Below are 26,774 nucleotides of genomic sequence, written 5' to 3'. Positions count from 1 at the left end.
GGTGAGCGAGAGTGTGTAGGGTGCACATGCAAGTGACTGTACACCTTGATCAATCAGCAGTAACCGCTCTGTGGATCTGCACTGTTGTATCATTGAATACAACTTGTATGATAACACATTGCAAAAGAGGGGTGTGTGCAACCATTCCTGGGGGCAGAGACGTTTTAATGCACGTAAAAATGGGCAATTAACCAGGGCCCCCACTGTCCAAGGGGCCTACTGAGAAAGTGAATTATTTCTCCATCTCATGTCTGCGTTTGTTTTAATTTTAACATTTTTTGTGTAATTTAATATCGTTAGGCACCATACGGCTTGAATTAGCAAAAACGGGGTAGTAAAATTCAACCCTCTTCCAAACAGGCCCCCCCAAAATATGTGTTGCCCCAAAATCCTTAAGATGGCACTGCTGTCTGTGTTGAGTGTGTGAGCTGTGTGTGGTGTATATGTGTGTATGTCTATGCGGTGTGTGTGCCTGTGAAGTGTGTGTGTGAATGTCCCTCTCTTTTATCTGTGTCACTGTGATGTGTGTGTCTCTTTCTTATCTATGCTTCCTTAAGTGCAGAGCACATGAACTGCATCAAAATGATGAAGCCCCCAAAATAGACCAAATGACCAGTCTGGGAGCTGTCTTGAGTTAACAAGAAGAACACTGCCCTTCATTTATTATTCCAACGTTTGCTTGAAATAGTTAAAACTCCTCAGTGAGTGTGACTACCAGCACCTTCTGCTTGTATGGTAGAGTTAGAAACTTCTGAGAAAGCCTGTATGGTTAAATAATAAAAGGAGTCATTTGGTGGTTGCTTCTTTTTCCAACACAAAAGTTGGTTTAAAGCGCAAACCAAATTTAAATAACGCAATTTAACTCCCTGTGCGTTGCTGTAAAAAATAATTGTGAAATCCTTTGATAGATATTTCCCCAAGTGGTGTGGTAATGGAATATCCTAGTACCAATATAGTCTGAAAAAAGATAGCCATATTAGATTTCATAATACAAAATCTACACCTAATGTGATGATATCTGTGTAAACAATTTCTAGGGCACAGGGACTAATTTAAGAAAAGTGGTACTACATCCAATGCATTGCCACTCCCCCCCCAAAACCACCATGCGTGCGCCATAGTTAAGATACGGCGCGCTATGGCGTTAGAACAATAGTGTCAACCTTTTAGACGCTATTGTGGCGATTTGCTACACTAGCGTCAAAAATTGTGACGCTGGTGTAGCAAAGTGCAAGGACGCCCATTGATTTAAATGGGTTCGTCATTTTAACACCTCCTCCCAGCAGGCGTTAAAAATGACAGGAAAACTCACGCAGTGAAATCTTTTAAATTTCACTGCGCCATTTTTTCAGACCTCCTAACGGGGGAATGTCCCCCTTGCATATATTATGCCTGGGGCAGGCATAATTTGGTGCAAGGGTTTACTTTGTAAATATGGCGTGGGGAAAAGGCTACCTTAGCGCTTCCTTGGCGTAAAAAATTGACACTAAGGCAGCGCTAAAGTGGCGCAAGGGGCTCTTAAATCTGCCCCACAGTATTTATGTTAGATTAGATTTCTGTATATAATATTCTGACTTACAACCACCTCAAGCACACTGCGTACAAAACATGTTGGTTATTTCTTGAAGAACCCACGCACCAGCTTAAGGCAAGTGGATAAAGACATGTGGTATGGCTTTTCTATATGACAGAAGAGTTGAAAGCCACAAGCAACCATCTTCTCTGACCATGCGTGCAGTTCTCAAGCCATTTCTGCTTTCTTCTCACTAGCCCGCTGCTGACGTCCTCCTGGAGGCCTGCTTGTGGCTTCGTGAGAGCGTGGACAGCAGACTCCAGAGCGTCAGGCCTCACCCCGGGCTCTCTGACCACAAGAACCCATTCAGTCGAGTCGTGCTCTCACGCGGAGGAGACAAGGTGACCACATCTCTGAAACCAAAGCCAGGATGCAGTGCTGGACCACAGGTGGACACGCCATGAACCTAGCCTTACTTCTGCTCCTGTTCAGCAGCCGTGGTAAGTGCTAAGCATCTCAGCAGTCACTACCTTGGGCCTCCCACACAAACACCCTCAATTGTTTCTTCTTTCGCCAACACATATTTTCCTTCCATTATGCTTGGGACTGAAGTTTTGCTCAGTCTGCTATTGAGAGATCGAGGGAAGAGATTTCACAGGAGGTTCAAAGCGTGTGGTTGCAAAAAAAGAGATGTTAAAATCAGACAAAGGTCAGCACACACACCCACGCTGCCCATTACAACACCCATTGTAACTCTGCAGATCCGAAGTAGTGAATGAGCAAGGTTGCATGTCATGTCAGTTGCAACCTGAATTGCTAAGTGGCAACCAAGAGATCTCCGGGGGCAAGATCAGACATCATACAATGAGACCACTGTACACTAAAGTCCTCACCAGCATTGTAGACCCCCCATATTGCCAGGCCACATCCAAGCTGCCTGCACTAATGCCCTGCACTCACACTATACACATTGACTCTTTGACCTCCTTGCTATCCCAGCCGTTATTAAATTCTGTTTCAGATTTTGCTGAATTAAAATGTAGAATTTGAATTTTCTTGATGTTCAATTAATTTAAATCATCACATCAAAACACAAACAGCAGTTAGAAAGCGAAATAAAAAAACAGCATTTCATAAAATAGGGCAGATTTCAAGGTAAAGATCACCTTTTGCCACACATTACTGAAATTTCACCTCACACTATACTTTAATCCTGGACGCCATGCGGCAGCAAGTGATTCTCACGTAATTTGGAGGTAAAAATGCTTCCAGGAACAAGCGTCATTCCTATGCTAAGCTAAAGTGCTCCGTGCTGATAAAGTGCAGCCCAGAGAAGCAGGGTACTTCTACTTAATCAGTCACCAATATAAGAGTCATCACGCAGGGCCTTATTCATGGAGACCTCAGGGTGGCGCATGATTAAAAGTGCTCAGGGCGGAAAGTGCTTCATAGTTCATCGTTCCGCTATTCGGCTAAAATGCCCCATGCTAGTAAAATATGGCCCTGAAGATCAAAAGTGCTCCATATTCAGTGTCCCACCAGTGTGAGGGCCTTCATGGAACTTTTCAGGTTCTCCTTTCAGTTTGACCTCTATTGGTCCAAGGTGCTCTGTGCCAATAAGGTGCAGCCCGGGCAAATTAAAGTGCTCCGTGCTTAAAAAAAATGTATGGCCATGATAGTCATTTACAATTGCCGATTGCTGCTATCTTACATTTTACAAAGCGCCCTGATAGCTGACATGATTATCCCTTTAAACAGGTTAGTAAAGCTGCCCAGCAAGTCCTCACATTTAAGATACAAAATATTGGCCGGAGCCAGTAACGCCTGAGAGGATTTATGGCTTCACACGTGCAGATCACGTGCAATAGGGACTCGTCTGATACACCAGACCAGGGTTCTGCAAAGTCGGTCCTGGAGAGCCGGGTCCATGCCAGAGTTTTAGCATATCCACTTTCAGAAAAAAGATGTTTCAGAAATCTACATTTTTCTAAATGTGGATGTCCTAAAATCTGGCATGGACCCGGCTCTCCAGGACCGACTTTGCAGAACCCTGCACCAGACTATCTGCATCGCTCATCGTCTTGCCCCTCCTTACTGCCAAACCAGTAGCAGCTTAGCTGAATAAGGCCAAAGCGCATTCTCATAAGGGTGTACTTGGCATGGTTTGGAAAGGGCAAGCTCAAGTCAGCAGGAAGGGTGCCTGGGGTGTAAAGATTCACAGCCCAACTGTCGTAAAATTTAGATTTTAGGTCCCTAAGTTCCTGATCCCATGAGATTATCTTTGCAGACTTCATTAGTAGTTTTGCCGTTGTTCTCTGTGATAAGGTGTTATTATTTCTTCCACTCTCAGGACCTTAATGGAAGCTGCCAAAAGCTGGCACCATATGGGACCAGGTTCTTGAAACTTCTCCCAGAATAGATGCTTCATTGTGCCGGCTGGGGCTGTTTTCAGGATTTGACAATGTGAAACAAATTTGGCCCCCAATACCAGATCTTGCTTTGGTACTTTGAATTTTAGCCTTATTTAGGATTTTCTAGTTCACTCTGGGGTGTAACTAACAGAGGTAGTGATAAGTGGCGGTACCAAATACATTGCTGTTTGTCTAGCCACTCATAGAGATGATCCTTAACCACCATGGCACCAGATGTAATTGTGGGCATCAGCTTAGTTGCCACCACTATGAGTGGCGCGTTTGTATTTTGGCTCCTGCTGATATTTGGTCCAGTACCAACAGAGTTCACGACCCTCACTGCTACTACCTTACTACTGGGTAGGACCACAGAGCAATAAGTTACCCTAAAAAAGTTGATCATTTTAAAGTATACATTTGCATTTTTAGAGACAAGTTCCTCAAACAGGCAGTAACCAGCGTGAGCCCAATGTTCTGCATCCTGAAAAAGGCTCTGGGAATGTTTCTGGCGCGTCAAAACTAATTTCAACTTTAAAACAGATTGTAAACGATCCAAGAATTGTTTATTGTTTATGACTTCATAACACCTTCATGACACCTTTGTTATTTTAGGATGCCAATCACAGTTTGTTGCACTGATCACTCCACAAGTACATTCACTCAAACATTTTTTTGAAGTATGTTTCACAGTGATTTTGTACACGGATCACATGTTTATCTCTCTTGTAAACAAACAGCCAATGTTGCAATCCATTTTATTTTCTGTGTAAGGGGACATCAGAATTTATTATTTCAAGAAGGCTAACTGTCTAAGACATTGGAAACTGTGACCAATCACGTCGCTAAAAGTAAAATATTTGAAAACATTCTCCAGGAGGATCATCCATTTCTTTCTATCCAAGGAACTCCTGTACTTGTGTGGTTTCTTCAAAGATGAACTTCCATTTGCATCTGCTGAGAGTTCCACAGAGAGCGACTCCTCCACCGCGGATCCGCTGTGCAAGACATAGGGTCTGATTTAGAGTTTGGCGGATGGGGTTACCTATATCCCGTCCCCGGTATCACGATTCCATTCTATCCCATGGAAACCGTAACATGGCAGACGGGGTATCTGTCACGGGATATCCGTCACATTTGTGAGGGAGTAAAGTGCCTGCCAAGCCCTAAATCAGGCCCTTCGTCCCTTCTGCCTGATGGCCAACGGTGGTACGCAAAAGTGGATATGAGAACTTTGGCCTCAGTTAACTGTGCTGACGGACCTTTCGCTGTGCTTAATTAAACATCGATGCATTTGTAGGTGGTGAAATGTGTGTGGGCAAAGTAGGGAGGTCATGAGGCACAGGGGGGCCCCGTAAAAAAATAGCAATCACCAGAGGTCAAACACCAGCGTACAGATAGTGGTGTTTTTCCCATGATGAAATGTCTGCAAATCGAAAAAGAGGAGGATCCTGTAACCCTGAACTGAAACTGGATACATGAGACTTTGCAGTTCAACATGGGTTCAGTTGGAGCATTTTCTCGGTACTGGGGGCTAGATGTAACAAAGGATTTTGCATTCACAAATGGTGCAAATTGCTAAATTCCACCATTTGCGAATGCGAAATAGCCTTTTACGATGTATGAAAGGCATCGCAGTCCCATTTTAGGGATTCACAATCGTAATTTGCGATTCCCTAAATAGGAAATTGCAAATAGGAAATTCCTACTTGTGATTCCCTATGCACATGTATCAAGCATTTCCTAAATGCGAATACGGCATTTAGGAAATGCAATTGCCACCAACTCCAAGTTGATGGTAACTATGTGCATTTTTAAAAAATGCTATAAAAAAATGCATCTTTTAAAGTTCCAAGTAGCGCACAAATGCCCCTAGGGCATGTGTTCGCTTTACATGTGCACAATTGTTTGGGGGGTGCATCAAAGGGGGCCTTAGGCCCTCCTCACCCTTGGTTTTGCAATTCCTAAAAATAATTTGCAAATTAGGGAATGCAAAACCATTCACACCTATCAGGCCATAGGAACGAATTGAGTCTTACCCTAACAACGATTCCCTAATAGCGATTGCAAATTTTAAGTAATCGCTATTAGGGAATCGCTCTTTTGTTACATTCCATTTAGCATTACCTAAATAGCGATTACCTAAAATGCACTATCTAGGTAATGCAAAATGGAACTTTGATATGTTTGGCCCTAAATGAAATATCATTGCTTCAGCATTGGTACTGGAAAATAATTTCTGGAAACTAGCTCTGGTTCGCTGTCAATTAAAATACATTTTAGTTGCTCTAGAGCAGTGGACAGGACACTGGTATAAAACATAAAAATGGGATTTCAGTAACAGATTTAATCACAATTAAAAAAACATTCCTCCACGTGCTAAGTACATGGGCATTTGTCCATGGAGAATGGAAAGGTGGGGGGGCACATTTGTTCATGGGGGGTGTTTTTGTAGCAGTGCAACAGTTTTAAAAGCAATGCAGAGTTCCTTGTATATCCAACAGCTTTCAGGCAACAAGAAATATGCCAAGATGGTGATTAATGCACCTGCTGGAGAGAAATCAGTTTTGTCCAGAGGCAGCTTTGACTCATCCAAGGTGGGGCAGGGGGTTAATATGCCTGCTGCAAAGAATGCTTACTATGCAGCTCACAGAACAGTATTTTATGTGCAATGCTCAGTGTAATGCTGCTTTTGTCACAGAGATCCTTCTGTTACTACGTAGTTCATAAGTTACAATCATAATCTAGCCCAATCAGATATGAATCAATCAATCAATCAGTATTTGTATAGCATAGCACTGTCACTCTGGGGGGGTATCTGGGCGCTGGGGTGCAAGGTCTCTGTCGAAGAGCCATCAAAGAGTAATATGCAAACTACATGGTACAGGTTAGGAAGTTATTTTTTTTCCCAGTCTTTGATTATTCTAATTTTGCTAAAAAGGGTTTGTTTAGGTAGAAATAATTTGATATTAGTAAAGGCAACCCTAACCACTATGTTACGTCGTGAATCCCGAGTTTATGCTTCCTCAGACCAAGCACTCTTAAAAATGCCTACCAGTATGGATGATGTGAATCCTACGCCTTGTAGTCACCTTTGTCTTATGTACCATTGTCTATACACTGATTTACATTGTTTCTGTAGGCGTGTGTAATGTAAAGTGCTGCAACACCCTACTCTGGAAAGAGAGGCACTGTAAAACAAATGAAATACGTGTGAGAGAGGGGCTATGGAAAGATGAGAGGCACTGTTAGAGGGTCATGATGAGGGAATCATTGAAGAGCCCAATAAAGTTTGCCGTATCCTGGTGCACTGTAAGGTCATCATTTACTATGCTTTTTAAACAAATACAATTAAATATAAAATGAAAAATGTGTTTTAGAAAGCACCTTTTTTCCATGTTTTTCCCTAATGTACTTGGGGTGGTCAGGCTCACTTGCTATGCACCCTATGGGGTGCTGCTCTGACAAAATTTGCCAGGGCTGCTTCGGGCTCCCAGTTCGGCCCTGCTCAGTTCCAGTGAAAGAGATGCCAAATGAAAGATAATAGTTACACAAGATGCATGCAGAGTACAGTGGTGAGACAAAACATTTGATAGTCTTTTCCTCAGGATCACAAATATTTTGTAATTTGCTGGTAGGTTGTCAATTTTCATAACCCCACCTCAGCTGCGTTTCGACCTTATTGGTCAGAAGATCCATGATCATCATCAGGTTGAAAGTTCATAGAAGTGATGCTTGGCATTTCATAGACTAAGGCAAAATTAACGGCTCGAAAGGCTAAAGTAGGTGTCCAGAGCAAATCCTAGGTTCTTAGGCAGTGGTCAGATGATCCACGTGGCAGCAGATGAGTAGGCACGCCATCACCGATCCAATGTTAACCCATAGCTTCAGGGCATATCATGGAAGTCTGGAATGTTCTGCTCAAGTGAATGAGAGGAGCACAGTGCCCTGATGATGGGGGGAGGGGTGCGTGGAATTATGTGTTGAAACAGGTTGGACTTGTGCACAATATCCCTTAGATCAACAGAAACCATGTAAAAAATATTGTAGCAACCCTGCACGCTTGACCTGAAGTTAATCTGTTGGCCACATTCACGACCTAATTCAGAAATACTGCAAAAACATCACAGGTGAGGGGCAAAACACCTCCAATAAATGTGCATCTGCAGTTTCCAAGCATTCTAAGTAATATGAAGCCATCATATGTATGTATGTATATATATATATATATATATATATATATATATATATATATATATATATATATATATATATATATATATCCATGTATTCATTCAGCTATCTAAGCTACTATTTATTTAATTACTTAAGACATGAGTTACATGCTGAAGAACAATATCTAAGCACTGAAATTACAAACAGATATGTATCTAGAGTAGGAAGCAACAGTAAAAATAGATGTAAAGGAAATACGTATTTCTAAAAACATGTCAACAAGAAATGTGTGTCGTACATGACACATATTTTCAAAGCTTGAAACAGGAGGCATGCCTGTCAGGACACCCGGTGTCTGGAAAAATGTACATGTCAATGCATCGCTCTCGTCACTTCCGAGGCCTTGGTCCTCCTTCCATATCTTGATCTGTAAAAGTCCGTGCCGCGCACATACAACATGCGCTATATGTAAATGGGACCAAAACAGTGGGCGATGCCCCTTAAAAAAAGTATGGTAAGTGTGATGTTGCGTGAAATGGGGGTGGGTGAGTGAGGAGACGTGGTCAAAGCCATGGAGAAGTTGTGGCGCAATAGCCAGAGCGGCCGACTTTGGAACTGGAGAACCATGCTCGAGTCTCTACGAGGGTTCAACATCCTGTGTTTCTGGACAAATCACTTCACTTCCCTGTGCCTACCAAAAAATAGATGTGTCTTTGTGTAATGCAACAAGTGCTCCAATACCTTCATGTCGAGTTCACGCTATAAAAAGCCGCAAAAAAATTAAAAGACAAAGTATTCTGTTACTTTTTCAGTTTCCACCTTCAGGTCACTACATATAAAATAATGCACACCTTAAATGAAAAATAAGTGCAAGTTATGTTAATCAGTGGGAAATGCACCAGCGTGTATTATGGAACCTCTACTAGTTACTGCACTGCACCAGAGAGCCACAGAATTGAATCCTGGTTGGTGCAGTGGGAAATAGTGACTTGCGTATGTTTAGTGCTACCCGGTCCGTGACCGAAAGCACGGTCAATATGTAAGTCATTATTTTAAACTTGCTTTACACACTGTATAAGATAGCCTGCTACAAAATGCGCCAAAAAGGTTTAAGATAAAAAAGTGCTTCCAAAACATAGTAATACCTAGAGTGTACGCTGTGCAATTTTTTTTATAACTGTCTTTTAAAAGTGCACACCTCACAGCTTAGCTGGTAACTGCCTTGCAGTACTTCTTAAAAAGAATAAATGCGTGTCATCATGCAGCGTCCAATGGCGGCTCCTCTCCTAAGGCAGAGGAGCGTCGCTCCACTGCTTCCTGCAGTGAAGAAAAAGGAAAAATAAAGTGATAATAACGCAATGTTATTATCATTTTATTTTTCCTCTGGGAGCCAGGTTAGGGCGGGGCAGGGCTGGGCTGGGCTGGAGGAGGATGGCTGGAGGAGGAGTGGTGAGTGCACCATAAGTGCGCATGACTGCTTGACCGGCCGTAGAAGGCCGTCCAAACAGTCGTGCGCACTTAGCATTTCTCTACCCGGCTGTATTGCACAGCCGGGAGGAGAAAGTGCCCCGGGTCCCACTCCCTGTCTGAGCACGGAAGCAGAATGCTCAGACCAGTCACAATGCTGCTGTCATGCTGGTGATTGAAGGGGAGTCTGGAAGCCTGTGTGCTTCTGGCAGTTGTGGAAGAAAAGAGGAGAAGGAGAGACGGAACCATCTCTCTCGACGTAAAGGTTTTTAAAAAAAAATAATTTTATTATTTTTATGCAAGCCACCCCCATTCAGAAGGAGCTGCCATTGGAAGCTTCAAGTAATTCCATCAATTAAAGCCAACACCAAGCACCCTTTACATTTGCAGATTGCCTAATTTTGCACATTCACTTTTCTTTCAGGTAAGCAGGCATCCTGGCAAGAAGGGTTGTTTAGCTGTCTGCCTCTCCCTCGATTTCATAGCACAGGATGCTCCCTGCCTTACACGTTAGCTGAAGCATTTTAACTCACGGAATTAACCCTCCCGAGACGGTTGTCTTGTCACAAAAAGTAGGGGAACTGCTTTTCTAAAATTAAAAAAGAATGGGGCTATCGTGCCCCTCAGATCCCCCCACTTCGACCACTGGACCAAAAGCACCTTTTACGCTCCCACCCTCCATACACCAAACACACTGAGAATTACAAGAATAAACAAGGTCATAATGTAGCTTTTATTTATAGAAGAGCAAATACTTACAACAAAACACTTAGCAAATTAACATGAAGCACATATAAGAGCGCAAACTGAAGGGGCCCACGACACCTGCAGCATGACCCCTAAAGCAGAGACCATGAACACCTGAGGACACACACCTGAAAATATTATAAAGGCAGAGGTGCTACCGTCCACATCTCCCCAGAGACACTCTCACTCCTCTCAAAGCAGGGATAAAGCTTGAGGCCATGGACTCGTATAGTATGTGTGAGGGAAGCTTCCACCGCTCCCTTCCATGTTATTTTGCGCAAGTGCACTTGCTTTTATTTGCGTGCACACATGCATGTGAATGGGTATGTGTGTGTGTGTGAAGCCTGCACCACTGCTTCTAATTCTGTATGGTGCGAAAAGCTGGTACTACTGTTTTCCACTTTTTATAGTGTGTGTGCTTGTGTGCACACATATGCAAAGCTAGCTGCTTTCAGGCTGTATTTGTGTGAGGGGGGGGGGGTGCAAGTGCAGAGCCAGCTGCTTTCAGGGTGTATTTGTGTGTGTGTGTGTGTGTGTGTGTGTGCATGTGAAAGTGCAGAACTATTTGCTTTCAAGGCTGTATTTGTGTCTGTGTGTGTGAGGGTGGTTGTGCAAGTGCAGGGCTAGCTTCTTTCAGGCTGTATTTGTGTTTGTTTGTGTGTTATGCAACAGAGAGAAATATGCTGGCTCATTGATTTCATGGGACATTTTGTGTGTGGTTGGGTATGTTTTTATGTGAGTGACAGAGTGTGTGTGTGTGTCTGTGCAGAGCTAGCAGCTTTCAGGCTGTATTTGTGTGTGTGTGTGTGTGTCTATGTGTAAGTGCAGAGCTAGCTGCTATCAGGCTATATTTGAGTGTGTGTGTAGGCATTATAACCCATGCTGTGAGGACTGTATCGGGCCTCATAGCATAGGTAAACACTGTCAGAACCAGAAAATCACTATCCTTGTGAGGACTGGTGCGTTATGAGGACCCATCCCCCGAGTGTGTTTATGTAGTGTATCAGAAAACTAGGGCCCATATTTATACTTTTTGATGCAAACCAGTGCCAGCGCTGGTTTGTGCCAAAAATTTTACCGCCTGCTAATGGCATTCCAAGCACCAGGTGGGTGCCTTATTTATGGATTGACGTTAGCTGGTGCTGCGGCCTGGTTAGAGTAAAAAAAAATACTCTAACCGGGCAACCAGGCGTAAGGAAGAATAGGGGTTGTGCGTCACAAAATGGTGCAAGTCAGGTTAGAGTAAAAAATGATGGCTCTAACTGTACTTGCGCCATTTCATTTTTTGATGCACAACCCCCATTGAAATGACTCCTGTCTTAGGAAAGACAGGAGTCATGCCCCCCTGTCCAATGGCCATTCCCAGGGAACTTATGTCCCTTGGGCATGGTCATTGGGCACAGTGGCATGTAGGAGGGCCCAAGTTAGGCCCCCCTAAGCCACTTAAAAAATAAATAAAAAATTACTTACCTCTACTTACCTGTACTTACGTGGGATGGGTCCCCCCATCCATGGGTGTCCTCCAGGGGTGGGAAAGGGTGGCAGGGGGTGTCCCTGGGGGCAGGGAAGGGCACATGTGGACTGATTCCACGGTCAGAGACCATGGAAATGAGCCCACAGGTCCCTTAACGCCTGCCATCACCCAGGCATTAAAAAACGGCACAAATCAGGCTGTGCGCCATTTTTTAAGGCCTGCCCCCTCCTGTGCGTCAAAATAACACAGGAGAATAAATAAGGCGCACATGCCTTAAAGTCATTTTTTGGACGGGAACGCCTACCTTGCATGTCATTAACGCAAGGCGGTTTCACTCATCCAGAAAAGTACGGACACTGCTGAATTTTGATGTTCGCGGGGTCGGCGTCACAGTATAAACATTGTGTTAGGTTTGCGCCGAATTTGCATACAATTTTTTTTATTTAGTAGAAATATGCCCCTAATAGTTCAGTTTTCTTTGCCTCTGTTCGTTTTATAACCTTCACTAATAAATATACACTTCATTAGATCAATGGATGGTTCTCATAATTATAGGTATGTCATGTTATGTGTGTGTGCGTGTGTGTGTGTGTAGGTGCAGAGCTAACAGTTTTCAGGCTGTGTGTGTGTGTGTCATGAGAGAGACTGAGAGAGCAAGAAAGATGCTGGCTGACTGTTTCCATGGTGCATTATGTGTGTGTGTGTGTGTGTGTGTTTGAGTGTGAATGTGTGCAAGTGTGAATGTGTGTGTGTTTGCATGCATGTTTGTGAATGCTTTCACATAAATGCACATGTCCTCATGTGAGCATGTGTGTATTTGAGGGTGAGAAATGCTGGCACTGCTGCTTTGCATGCTTTATTTTGTGTGTGTGTGTATGTGTGTGTGTATGTTTATGTGTGTGAGTGAGAGAGTGTGTGTGTTTGTGTATGTGCACAAAAAAAAGAGAGAAGCTGCTACCAGTATTTTCCAAACTGTATTTTGTGTGTGCTTTCTGTGTTTGTGAGCGAGAGAATTGGCACTACTGCTTTTCATGATGTGTGGTCTGAGCAGAAGTGTGCTCTTTGTATGTTTGCAAGCACGCATCTGTGTGTGTGTTGGTATGCATGCTTGCATATGAATGTGTGTGTAGTTAGACCCAGTGGCCTGTATGTATGTGAGAGAGGTATAAAGAAGCTGGCACTACTGTCTTCCATGTTGTATTGTGTATGTGCATACATGCGTGTGCATATGTGCGTGTGCTTGCATGTGCATGAATTTGGGGGGTGTTTCAGTGAAAATGGGTGGGCATGTGGACTATGTGTATGTGAATCTTAAGCTAATACTACTGCTTTACATGGTGTACATGTTCTGTGTTTATGAACGTGTGAACTGATGTTGCCCATACTGCAGGCGCAGCTCCTCCATTAGGGGGAAGGAGTGTCGCCCCCTGCCAGCAGTTGCAAACATTTTACTACAAAACGATAATAAACTATGTTCATTAACGTTTTGTAGTAAAAGGGGTGGGGCATTGGGGATGACAGCCCTGAGGGAGAGTGCTCAGCACTCATTGCACATGTATGCTGTCTTGGGCTGGCCAAACACACATGAGCAGTAGGCTCTCTCCAGCCCCGCACTGTGTTGCCGGACTGGAGAGAGCAGGCACAGGCTCCCAGTCTGCCTGGGAGCGGGCCGGCTGGGTGCTCTCAGCCAATTCTAACGCTGCTCTGAGCAGCGTCAGGATTGGCCGAAATGGCAGGCTGAGAGCCTGTGCCTGAAACAAAGAAGCGGCACGATGGTGGCGGTGGCGACAGCAACCATCCAGGTAAGTGTTTTTTTTAATAATACCCTCTCTCCCTGCGCGCCGCGCCACCCCGCCCCTAATATGTACAGCGAGTCACTCCTGCCATACTTAAACCTTCAAACATAGTGGTTTTTTTCAATGGCTTCTTATATATTTTCCATGTCCCTCTACAATCTTCTTACTCTGTTAAGTCCCATTGAGAAGCATATAAATAATAAAAGAAACATTCTTTATTTTTTTTAACTAAAAATATATTTTTTTAATTTCTCAGTTCTCCGTGCTCAGTCCTTGACTGTGTCCCAGCCGGACAAAGCTTCCACACATGAGGGGGGCGCAGTAATACTAGAGTGCGTCTACGAAAGCACCTCAAACTCGAGCATTGGCCGATATACCTGGTACTACCATAACTCCAGCTCTTGGGCTACGGTGTCGAATGAGACAGGGCACCACAGTGGCAGGGTGGCTGCCATTGACAAGGCCACATTCCATACCAGCAGGAAGGCCAGCATCCAGCTGCGAAGTGTACTCCCCGGGGATGCTGGTCTGTATGTCTGTGAGGTGGAGATCTTCAATGTCAGCCAAGGCCGGGGGAACGGGACTCTGCTCAGGGTGCTAGACGGTGAGTTGGGCTCCTAGGATCTCAAGGGGGCATGCCTTGGACTTCAGATTGGCTATCTAATGTTTATGCAGCTGATCTTGCTTCTCAGTGAGGGAGGGAATGAAGACATCATGGGACAGATTTATAAAGATTTGACGCAAGACAACTTGGTGTGTTGCTTTAAATGGAGAGGGCAGGAATGCACCATATCAACTTAGAACAGATACTTTCCTTCTCAAAAACAATCCTTAGAAGCATATCCCTCTGTATGCTGCAGAATGCAGCACGCATACAAAGAGGAAGAAACGAGAAGTAAAGATATTTATCCTCGTTATGCCTCACCTGGCATGGCACAGCACTTTGACGCATTCCCAGGTTTATTAGACTTAGTAAATCTGGGAAGGCACCAAAAACCATGGGTGCATGCGTGGGAACACCGATGCTCCACAAATGGAGTGCCTTCCATTGGCAGAGTAACACTAGGCAGCGACTTGAGCTCCCTCTGATTATTCCAAATTTACTATGCCACGCAGAGCAATGGCATAATAAATCTGGATTAAGGGTTTGCATCACCTTGTGTGACACAACAGCGACTCAAGCCCTTAGTAAATCTGGGCCCTACTCTCTCCCATACGTTCAAGGAAAGAGCACTTGGGGTAACTATAGATTTCCATCTGAGGAGGAACACTAACTTTTTCTTGAACTTGACTAGATTAATTGCTATTGGGCATATCGTGACCTTTCACCTTGGAGGTCATCTTGTTTCTAGTTTGCACATTAAGGGGCATATTTATACTTTTTGGTGCAAAACTGCACTTACGCAGTTTTGCACCAAAATGTTTAGCACTGGCTTGCGCCATTCCTGAGCACCAGCTGGGTGCCATATATATGGAATGGCACAAGCCGGTGTAAAGGGTGGGCTAGCGTCAAAAAATAAATGACGTTAGCCGGGTGGGGCTGGAGGTATTGGAGAAGGGGGCTCGGCACCGAAAAATGACGTTAGTCAGGTTAGAGTAAAAAAAGATTACTTAAAACAGCCTAGCATCATTTTCTGGTGTAAAACTATCCATACCACATGACTCCTGTCTTAGGAAAGACAGGAGTCAGGAGCCATGCCCACCACACCAATGGCCAGCACAGGGGACCAGTGCATGCAAGGGGCCCCCGATGGCACTTAAATTTGAAAAAAAAAGTACTTACCTATACTTACCCTACTTACCTGGAGTGGGGTCCCCCATCCTCCGGTGTCCCTCTGGTGGTGGTGAGGGTGCTCCTGGGGCTTGAGGAGGGCATCTGTGGACCCATTTCATGGTGTTTAACCATGGAAATGGGTCTACAGGTCCCTTAACGCCTGGTCTGACCCAGGCGTTAAATAATGGTGCAAAGCAACCTTTGCACCATTATCTGGCCCCTCCTTCCACCCGTGCGTCATTTTAGCAAGCGGGGATAAATATGGTGATATGGGGTTAGCATCATTTTTTAGATGGGAACGCCTACCTTGCATCTCGTTGACTCAAGGTAGGTTCACGCATCTAAAAAATGGTGTACACTCCAATATTTTGATGTCAGGCTGGTCTAACGTCAAAATATAAATATGGAGTTTGTTTTGCACCAAATTTGCGTTAAAAAAATGATGCAAATTTGGTGCAAATGGAGTATAAATATGCCCCTTAATGTCCCTGTCCCTGTCCCTGTCCCTATCCTTGCCCATGTGCACATCTTAAATGGTCAAATACTGATAACAAAAGGGAAATACAATACGTCCATTTTGTGTGAAATTATAAGGAGTGACAGACAACAATTAATGGTGGCCTATTGCCACAAATCCTCTCTTGCAATGTAAACAATAGGAATTATAAAATGTCTATCTTTTTTTAATATCATGAAATCTGAAAAGTGTCCCCATAATCTAAGCCTGTGTATATTTGTATGATTTATTTTTCTATTGAAAATGTCAATGTTGTTAATACCATGAAATCTTAAGCAAGAACTCAAATTTTTCTTTTACTGAGCCTTTAAAGTTAGTAGTTCTTTGTTATCACTGGAGTTATTTTTAGATTTCTTTATTTGTTACCTTTGTAATCTAGTATGAATACTGTACACTGAAGTAAGCTGATCACATTAGGGATGCAGGGATCACAATACTGCATCTCAGTCTCATTGGAGGTGATAATGGAGAGCATCATCAGTAGGATTTGGGAATATGATGATGATAATGTTAATCCAGGATTGATTATAACTTGTTAGTGAAAATTGATAAACTCTAAAGTTAAACCTCTAACAACAATGGAATAAGCTTCTGGGTTTTCCGTCGGTCACAGTCTTAAGCAGAGGTGCCCAAAGTAGGTCCAGGGGAAACGTATCCAGGCCCAATTTTCAGGAAATCCACATGTGGTGAATGCATGCACTATTAATATAAATTACAATAATTTACATATTCATTGGTTGTCCTTAAAATCTGGCTTGAATGTAGCATACGTCCACCTACATTTGACACCTTGAGCTAAAGAGATGCAAAAAACAAATCTCTGCTGAGCCACTGCCAAACATCCCAAGAATTACTGAAAGCAGAAACATGGGATTTGACAAAACTCAAGTAGCCCCATTCTGGTCCCATCTATGCATTCCATTCCCACTCTCCCCATCCAAACTTTTCTCTGATTTAGCCCTTACTTGCCGGTGCTGCTCCTAGGCCAACATCGGTGTGATCTCTTGTAAGTAGATGTGAGAGAGAAAGTGGACAGGTGTGCAAAATCCTGTGAATCAATTTACAGTGAAAGCCAATCGGTCAGGCTGTTTCCTCAATCACATGGCCAGAATTGGGAGGTTGGAGGCAAGCTATGATTGGATTTAAAATCATTTACTGTGAAGAGAGGTACAAAGCTAGGTTCTTTTAAACAGAGTGAACAAATTGATCCTGTTAAATTTATTCTAATTCATTGGTTTCAGGTCCTGACAGGAGCATCTGACATCGAATTTGTGTTCCATTCTTTCGTCAGAAATCCCAACAGAGAACTATGTTTAGGGACAGGGTGTCTGAGAGATGGGAGTGGATTAAGGATTCCCAGGAGGAATGACACACAACTCCTTCATAAGTTACTGAGTTTAGGGACAGGGCATGATTTTCACATTCCAGGACACTCCATCCATATTGAAAATACCTGTCACATCAGATGTGATTCACTTCAACCTAAGTGAATTAGGTTTTTAAATTGTCTTTTGATGTTGATTCATCCTGGCAACTGACTTTCTGCCTATGTAATTCCTGATAGGAAAACTTGCCCCATCTGCGGCTTCCTGAGCAGTGTGCAATCAGAGTTAAGAACAGGGTCCAGCTTAGATTTAGGTGGTAATAGAAAATTGAGCAATTTCAGCAGGAAGTCTTAATCTAGAATAGAGTCCATGGGCAAATTCTCTCCAATAGTCAAAGAGAAGTCAGCCCATGGACTCTCTTCTGTATCGATCATTTCGTCTAGGAACTGAGGGTTTCCTTGATACAACCACCCCAGTCTAAATCCAGCCTAAGCTATTAAGTGTTTCTCCAAGCACTAGAAAGTTCAGAAGGGGACCTCAGCTGGTGATCTATCTATGCAAATTATTCCAATTTTGATATTTACTTTTTAGAGGAGAGACCTAGCAAAGTTACATTGTTTTAAAATAATTTTGTGTCTTTTTGCTCAAAAAATGGTTTTGGGAGTGTGGCAGCACATGCCTTTTGTGAATAAAACACAAGTTTTCTTGAGCAAAGTAAATCCTCTACAGTGGCATATTCAAATGGTGTTGTGTGTACATCCCTGAAGAAAACTGCTTCAAGTGGCAATCCTGGTCCCACCTACTTAAAAATCATTGAGTGGAGCAGGCATTCTCCTACCTGGTGGTGTCCTGTGCATTTTGCTGTTTGTGTACTCATCCGGCACACTCGGTTAGCACTTCCTCAGGGGATGATTGATAACTGCTTCTGACTTGTTCACTTAATTAGCAAAAAAAAAAAAATACAAATAAAAAACTCCATGATACTCATATCCTTATTGAGCCAATCTTTTTTTTTTCTTTTTTTTTCCAGCAGTCTTATCCAATGGGATGAAAGAAACCAGCAATGATGAGATCAACCACAGTGAGATCATCCTCTGGTCCCGCACAATTGTGGTGCCCCTGCTCTTCATCTTCTCTGTTGTGCTTATCAACCGCTACTATGCAAATAAGTGACCACTGCCCCATGCTCCTGGTACCAGCCCAAGCTGACTGCACATCAACCCCAATCCTCTACTCTACATATGTTCTTTGCCAGTAGGACCGGTGAGGACCGCTCAGTCGAGGGATTTCCTACAGTACCTGGGATCTATCTTCACATCTGTCCAGTGACTCCATCCATGGAACTCCTGGTCCTGCATGAAGCTGTCTTGCTTTGTTGATGGGCATGGGGGTTACTTCTGGGTCTTTTCTTTCAGCTACCACATCATCCACGAACGCTTTCCATCTATCGAAGCAACCATCTATTCATCCAAAGATACTCCTCCCCTTCCACCCATCTGTCTAAGTCCTCCCAATATTTACATTCTCCTCATCCATTCTTTCATGGTAAAGTTGGAACTCATATATGATCTAAGTGTGCTAAGAGCAGTGTATTAGTGCCGCTGAACCTTGCATTACATCTGAGCCAATAATATCTTTCCAAGAATGTGACATCTGATGCTAACTTAGTCAACCTGTACCAAGATCCGATGATGCTCAGAAGGCGTGTGCCCAACTCTGCCTGGACACTTACAAGTGTCACTTTGGTGGCCTTTTCAGAGATCATCCCACTTCCCTACAGGTCATTCTGCCCACTGGTTTTATAAAGGCTCTGTTTGCAGGATGGGTCTGTACTGCACCAGTGGCCCCGCCCCCTGTGTCTGTCTCCTTTTAACACCGAAGACCCGTGTGAGCCTCAAGTTGTATGCCTTCAGGTATTCACACTTGTCTCTTTGGAGCCAGCACTGCCGTCTCACTTATGTACTTTTAACCGAGGCATAAAGAAGACAATAAAGATTTTTGAGAAATTATAACAAAGACTTTTTACTTCATACCTTTCCATCAAAATATATCCCTGTTAAAATTGGGTCTTGCTGTCTTCCAGAAGAAACCTATTTAAGATTTTTATGTAAAAGTTCTCAACTTTGAGGAGACGAAGTTTCACAAATTTTCACACCTGTTGCTACCTTGTCCCCTCAGCCCATAAAGTCTCCATTTTCCACTGGTGCTCCAATCAACCTATGAGACCCCCTCAGCTCACCAGTCACCACCCAGCAGGCAACCAAGCCTCCCCTCCTTCAGGAAATTGATAAACCCCATCTGTCCCCCCCTTGATCCGAACTAAGGGGCAGATGTACCAAAGGGTTTTACCCATTCTGTGTCTATTGGAAAATGTGTTTGTACATATGGCCCTAAATCCGTACAGGCTGGTACGCGCAGCCCGGCCCCTCATTCCATTATTCTGATGAGCATCTCCTGGCTTATTAATGGCAAATGCAACTTTTTGCTCTGCTTAAGGCGCTAAAGTAACATTTTAGGTCCAACTGCGCTATAGAAGACATGTTAAAGGCAGAAATACATAAGAAAGGTGCCCCTGAGTCTTGAGCACAGTCTGTGCTGACGTCCTCTTTCACACCTGTGCTCTGGTCCTCCCCTTCACTTCTTCGCCCTCGTCCTGGTATTTTGCATCCCCTGCCACACATCGCATTGTTCGCTTTGAAATGTGATTTATTGAATGAATTCTTCTTTTCCTATCCTTGTTCAGTGTGAAACCATATTATTAATAAAATGTGCATTCACAGAGGTGTGCTGTTGTAATTATCTGAGGATTTTTTTTAAATTGAGCTGGAGATTTCCCTGCTCAGTGGTTCCAGGGGAGTGGCTATCGTTGGTGCAGCAGGTGCAGTGCACCGGGGCCCAGAGGTGGTAGGGGGCCCAGTCTGTCCTGCACCAGCTGATGTTTTTTCAGAGGTTGCCTGTTATGATATTTTTTTAGATAGACACGGTGCATGCCTGGGGCTCAGCTGTGTTTACCTTTCAGGGGGAGGAGCACAGAGGCATGAGAGGATGAGGGAACAAGAAAGCAGAGAGAGAACAGGCGTGAAAGAAACGCAGAGGCTGAAAGATCGGGGAGTAGGGCTAGAAAATGAGACAAAATGGGAAAAGGAAATGGGGATGAGAAAGAAAGAGAAAGGAAACATGGATGAGTAAAGTGGACAAGGGAAAAGGAAGCAGAAATAAGAAAAGAAGGGAGGAACTAGTTGAGGATGAGTGAGATACAGAAGAGGAGGAAGAGAGAGACAGAGGAAAGGAACAGAGAAGAGAAAATTCAATGGATGAAGGAGATGATGAGAGTGGGGGGAGGGAGGGAGGGAGACAAGAAGGAAAGACGAGTAGAATGATCAACTTGGAGACATGTAAATTACATCAGTGTAGCGGGTACATTGACACCAGGGTCAGGGGTGTAATGGCCATGCCGCACCTCATTTATAGCTGTAATTTACAGCAGCTAGTGAACCTAGTGTTATCTCTTGTAAGAGGGCCCATGATCCTCAGGCTTGTAAGAGGGCCCATGATCCCCAGGCTTGTAAGAGGGCCCATGAACCTCAGGCTTGTAAGAGGGCCCATGATCCACAGGATTCGCCAGTGGTGGGTGCAAAAGCTATGGAGAAGCTTATGCCCGGGGCCAGGATGAGTAAACCTCCTGAAGAGGGGAGAAACGCCTGAAACCTGCCATCGTCTGATGGCTCCTTCTATGGTGTACATACACAGCTCACTGTCTGGGCCTTGTTTTACTGCATTGGGCACACATCTTGGTGATCACAGGTGAACGGCCATGATGGCTGAACTGCAGCATTCCCTGTAGGCCAAGGGTTGATTGGTGATGGGCAAGCCATAAACTAGCTAAGGTCTGAAAGTTCTACAGCAGATAAGGGTGGTTAAGCAGAGAGTTATTCTGTTCACTTTCTACTATATTTACTGAGGTCAAAGTTTTTCCTTGGCCTGCACACACTTCAGAATTCCTAACAACCTGCCCAAGTGGTGCTTGTGGGCAGAGTGGTTGAGAGGACACTCTTCCAACAAATACGCCAATATTGGAAGCCAGGGAACATGACCTGCAACGATAAGGCATGCCCATATCTACCCCTCCACATTCTGATGTTGCATGGCATCTCTCAACATCATGTTCATGTGCATGAGTGCTGCTATGTGCGTGTGTGTGTAGGTGTGTTTGCTTTTGTGTATATGTGCATGTAGAACCACTGTCATTACAGTATTCCTGCCCAGTCCTATTGCATCTGTTGTGTTGTCCTTCCAAGTTATGTAGCTTTCTTTGCTGACTTTGGCACTGAGCTCCCCGTCAGTCGGGGTCACCAATCTCAACTCATGCTTGGACACTGTTGCCTTCCGGGGAGCACCACCACCCACAGTGTTTGTCCACATCCACACCTTTCCCTCATCTTGAGCCGGGGTACTCTGCCCTCTAAAAAAGCGTGAGTGGTGCCTGTCCTTACTGCATCTCTTAGCAGGCCCTGAGGCTGGCTTGCACCTCCATAGGCATTGAGACCCTCATGCATAACATCCTAGTCTCCTACTCCCATGACCACCGTCCTCACACTCGCCTCATCTCTGGTCCCAGACTGACATCCCTCCTCCTCTGTGGCTCCTCATTTCATTTGACCCTATGTTTGAGGATGGTTCTCTTGTTCCTTCCAAGGATCTGTGTCTGTGTTCAGTGATGATTCTGCATGGGTGGAAGATGAGACACTGTGGCCAATTGTCAAAGGCACGACGTGGACGAGGACCGGCAGGGATGTCTCATAAATGTGTGGGACTATGGGCGGCCAGTACTCTGAAGCTGGTTACAGATACATGCTGCAGGTGGGTCAGTGGGATAGATTGTGAGTCCTCCAGTGTTGGCACCACTGTAGGAGCACAGCAAGTTGGATCCTAGAAGAGGCAGTCAGGGATTGATTTTCCCCTCCCTTCACTGAGGCTGGGTCTGTTCTCCATGTTGATGAGAAATTATCTGGAAGGAGAGTAGCAGCGATTCTCAGGGTAGTGGACAGCTCCATCTTGCATCAGTAACTCAGCCATCTCACACGATGCCGGCCTGCTGTACTGCCACTCTCCAGTGCTAATATACCAACTCCAAAACACTGACTGTGCACTGAAAACATATGACCACCTAACCCAAGAACATATGCAGGCCATCACATGGGTCAGGAACCTGAGGGGGATGTGAAGTTGGCTCTTCTAGAGGGGTCTGTCGGGCATCCTCCATATAATGTACTGTCATGCCTTTGACTGTCTCTATAGCAGCGACATCCACAAACCATCTGTTCTTAGCTCCTTCTCCTCCTCCGTTTTGTTTGAGACCCTGGATCCATTCATGTGCCTATCTGGTTTATTTATTGTGTCTTGATTCTGAGGGTTTGTTGTGCAGTCCCAGCACCGCCTTCCATGCCTGAATCTGAACAAGTCATTTCTTCACTTGCATTGGTCATTACTTACACATATAGGGCCTGATTCACAAATTTAAACCTACAATTCTGTGTAAATTCACAATTGTTTACCATTCATAGAGGGATTTACGAGTAATATCTTTACAAATGCAGAGTCTCAGCACGTAAGAATATGGTACACTCCTACTTTTTTATGTGTGGAGACTGCGCACTCGTAAAGATACTACTTGTAAATCCCTTTGTGAATAGCAAACAACTGTAAACTTACACAAATGTGTATGTCTACCTTTGCAAATCAAGTCTATACACTCTGCCTCATTCCACATAATCCCACGTGGATTTATGGAGGCCTCTCTGCCTATGTGTACAGTATATTCACATAGGGTTCATCCATATAATATGGAAGGTGATCGGAAACACCTCCATGGTCTCAAATGAGAAAATAAAATTCAGTGCTTAAAGCATAAGATCAGATCTCTGGCTGGGAAGGAGCTAGAGAGCTATGCCTTGCTTTGGGTATCCCTATTTTATGCCTCGTATTTTGTTTTTACACACATTAAACTGCAGTTCTTCTCACAAAGTAGAGCGCTGCGAGTGGACCATGAGTTTTTAAGTGGTAATGTTTCCTGGCGGTCTAACATACATCATCATCTCCTTAATTAAGACTTGGACTGCTCTGACTGGTCACCCTTGAGAGTCACCTGATAAAGGGGAAGACCTGGGTAATTCTATAGCGGGTCTAGTTGCACTGTGGGCTGGGGATACCATTGGTAAACAGCTCCACTTGCCACAATTGGTGCCCAGTAGACCCAGATTGCCCTGTCACCATAGAAACCAGGTTTCACATCCAATGTGCAGTAGAAGTTTTCTTCCAACGTGTGAGGGTCTCTGTGGGTGAATCGTGTCCAGTACCGCCATGGTTCACAAGTTGGAACTGGAAAGGGAAGACACTGGGGACCTCCTAAGAATGATGGCTCCCCCAACAGCATTCTTTGCACCATTGGGTCTACCAAGAGGGTTCTCCTAGCGGCACAGCAAGCATAGGCTCTGGCTTCTGGGGAACCACCATCATCCTCATTCTAAGTAACTGAGGCCACCAGAGCCTTCTTGAAACATCTGCTACATTTGGAGCAGCGATACAAATACACATTTTTGCAAAGAGGGAATCAATCCATCTTATTCTTTTTCATGAGGCAGGCAAAAGCCCTTCCATCAGTCTACCAACGGCGGATGTTTAAGTGCCGGAATATGGTCATTTAATGTGGCCAGTCAAACCTTGTGAAAGGTGCGGCGTTGCATTCACTGTGCCGCAGTTTTAATGGCTTTTGACCCGTTTGAAGTAGAAACATTTTTGCTACAAGCTCCAAACTATGCGACAGATGGTGGATAATGTAGCAAAGGCTGCAAAATTCATAGGTGCAGAGAAAAAGGCAGATTACGGATGGTTTTTCAAGTGGTCCTGACACAAATTCAGCACCAAAAAGAACACTAAAAGAAACTCAGTTACAAACCTCCAAGGAAAACTCCACAATCACATTGTGTTGCAGAACAATGGAAACCTATGGAACTACGCAAGCACTGCTACAATTAAACACCGCTACACCAATACCACTCTAACTACAATATAAGTAAGTATTGATGTTTACATTGATACATGGCCGTGGACCATGATATAGAATCGTGTACATCTAGTGGGATTTGCATCTTTGAATTCTACAGTTACATCTCACGTCTATACATTTATATGCATCTTGAGATAAAGTGGTTTGCCCACAATCACACGGTTTTCAATCATGTGCCAGAGCTGAGATTTGCATCCGGGGGGGAGGTTCCAACATCATCAGTTTCATAACTAGACCAGGTTCTGCTCCTATGCCAATACCACACACAGCATCACAAGTACACAAATACTACATTCTCCACACCAGGTGTAACATGGACAAATGAGGCAACAATGGCAAAAATGTATCAGAGCTCACGTGGACTGGCTCACAACATTGGTGCAATGTTCACAATACCTGCATCCTACTGTCATTTCACAGCCCTAGAACAACACGGCCTCTGCACATTGTGGGGAGGCGGAAGGAGGACCGAGCTGTGCCAGACCAGGGAGCAACTCAGACACCTTGACTTCCCCTCCCGTGACCTCTCGTTCTCCTCATGTTTAATTTCACCTTGGATCCTTCTCAAGCTGTAACTCCACTCCTTTGCCAGCTTCACATCCCCTGCACTTCCAGTCGCAGCTGGTATCAGGGCAGAATGGTGGGGTGGGGGGTTGTGGTGGGAAGGGCTGTGAAAAACGAACACAAAAAAAACCACCAAACGAACAAACACATCAAAAAACATAAAAGAACTTGCCTGCCGCCCGCTGCCTGCCACATCGATGCTCTTCTGCTCCTCTCCACTGCTGCACGGGTTTCCAAATTCCCATGCGGCCAATCTAGACACTGCTCTCATGCTTCTGGCAGCATGAGAGCAGTATCGGGATTGGCCTGAACGCCCTGGCTTTGCACTCCCAGAGAGACTGGGAGCCTGTGCCTGCTGTCTCCAACCTGGCAATGCAGATCAGTGCACATGTCAGTTTGGCCGTTCTGAAACGTCACTCCCCCTCCGTCCCTATCACTGCGGTGGCACCGCCCCTAAGACTGAGCCTGGTCCTCAGAACTTGAAAAATAAAATGATAATTGTTAGAAATGGGGTTTTTGGTTGGCAGTTAGGTTGCCCTCTGTCCAAGCAAGAACCCTCACTCTAGTCAGGGTAAGTCACACACAATCCAAAATCAGCCTGTGCTCACCCTCCGGTAGCTTGGCACGAGCAGTCAGGCTTAACTTAGAAGGCAATGTGTAAAGCATTTGTGCAATAAATCATACAACACCATAGTATAACACCACAAAAATACACCACACAGGGTTTAGAAAAATATAGAATATTTATCTGGGTAATTGTAGGTCAAAACGATCAAAGTTGCAATACGAATTTGTAAAGATATCACTGAAAAGTGATATTAAGTGTCTTTAAGTCTTTAAAAAGCAATAAAGTGTCTTTCAAGCACAGAGTACCTGGTTTCTGGTGGGAAATCTCCTCAGAGGGCCACAGGAGAAGAGATGCGTGGAAAAAGGGGTGTGTGCGTCGATTTCCGCTCAGCACACACAGACTTGCGTCGTTCTTTTCCACGCGGGGAAGTCGGGCGTCGTTTTCCGGCGCGCAGACAGTCTCTTTTTGTGGATCGCGAGGATTACCAGATGTCCCGGGTCTGTGCGTGGATTCTCCTGCTTATTTTCCGGCTGCGCGTCGTTCTGCGGGGCTGCGCGTCGAAGTTTCGATCTCACGGTAGGCGTCGCGTCGATTTCTCCTTGGAAGTCGGGCGGCGTTGTCCTTGCGAGGCCGTGCGTCGAAATTTTGGTCTCACGGCAGGCGTCGCGTCGATTTCTCCTTGGAAGTCGGGCGGCGTTGTCCTTGCGAGGCCGTGCGTCAAAGTTTCGCACTCACGGTAGGCGTCGCGTCGATTTCTCCTTGGAAGTCGGGCGGCTTTGTCCTTGCGAGGTTGTGCGTCGAAGTCTCGATCGTCCCGAGGGCGTCGCGTTGATCAGCGTCGGTGTGCGGCGTTTTTCTCGCCGCGAAACAAGCTGTGCGTCGAAATTTTCGGCGCACGGAGCGTCCACGTGAAAGGAAGAAGTCTTTTTGGTCCTGAGACTTCAAGGAACAGGAGGCAAGCTCTATCCAAGCCCTTGGAGAGCACTTTCACAGCCAGACAAGAGTTCAGCAAGGCAGCAGGGCAACAGCAAGACAGCAGTCCTTTGGAGAAAGCAGACAGGTGAGTCCTTTGAGCAGCCAGGCAGTTCTTCTTGGCAGGATGTAGTTTCTGGTTCAGGTTTCTTCTCCAGCAAGTGTCTGATGAGGTAGGGCAGAGGCCCTGTTTTATACCAAGTTGTGCCTTTGAAGTGGGGGTGACTTCAAAGAGTGTCTAAGAAATGCACCATGCCCCCTTTCAGTTCAATCCTGTCTGCCAGAGTCCCAGTAGAGGGTGTGGCAGTCCTTTGTGTGAGGGCAGGCCCTCCACCCTCCCAGCCCAGGAAGACCCATTCAAAATGCAGATGTATGCAAGTGAGGCTGAGTACCCTGTGTTTGGGGTG

The 26,774-nt window shown here is 44.8% G+C and overlaps 1 protein-coding gene across 1 annotated transcript; it reads left to right on the top strand.

Annotated features, from left to right (window-relative positions):
* The first annotated feature begins 1,973 nt into the window (after window positions 1-1,973).
* NCR3 (natural cytotoxicity triggering receptor 3) lies at window positions 1,974-18,370 on the top strand. The gene is made up of 3 exons (XM_069241983.1): window positions 1,974-2,013; window positions 13,838-14,185; window positions 18,228-18,370. Exons 1-3 carry the CDS (start codon window positions 1,974-1,976, stop codon window positions 18,368-18,370), a joined length of 531 nt encoding a protein of 176 aa, XP_069098084.1.
* Window positions 18,371-26,774: the final 8,404 nt, after the last annotated feature.

This window comes from Pleurodeles waltl, chromosome 6 (assembly GCF_031143425.1).
Source record: "Pleurodeles waltl isolate 20211129_DDA chromosome 6, aPleWal1.hap1.20221129, whole genome shotgun sequence".
NCBI lineage: Eukaryota > Metazoa > Chordata > Amphibia > Caudata > Salamandridae > Pleurodeles > Pleurodeles waltl.
The sequence above is the reverse complement of the archived record's forward strand: the minus strand, read 5'-3'. Positions and strand labels throughout refer to the sequence as shown.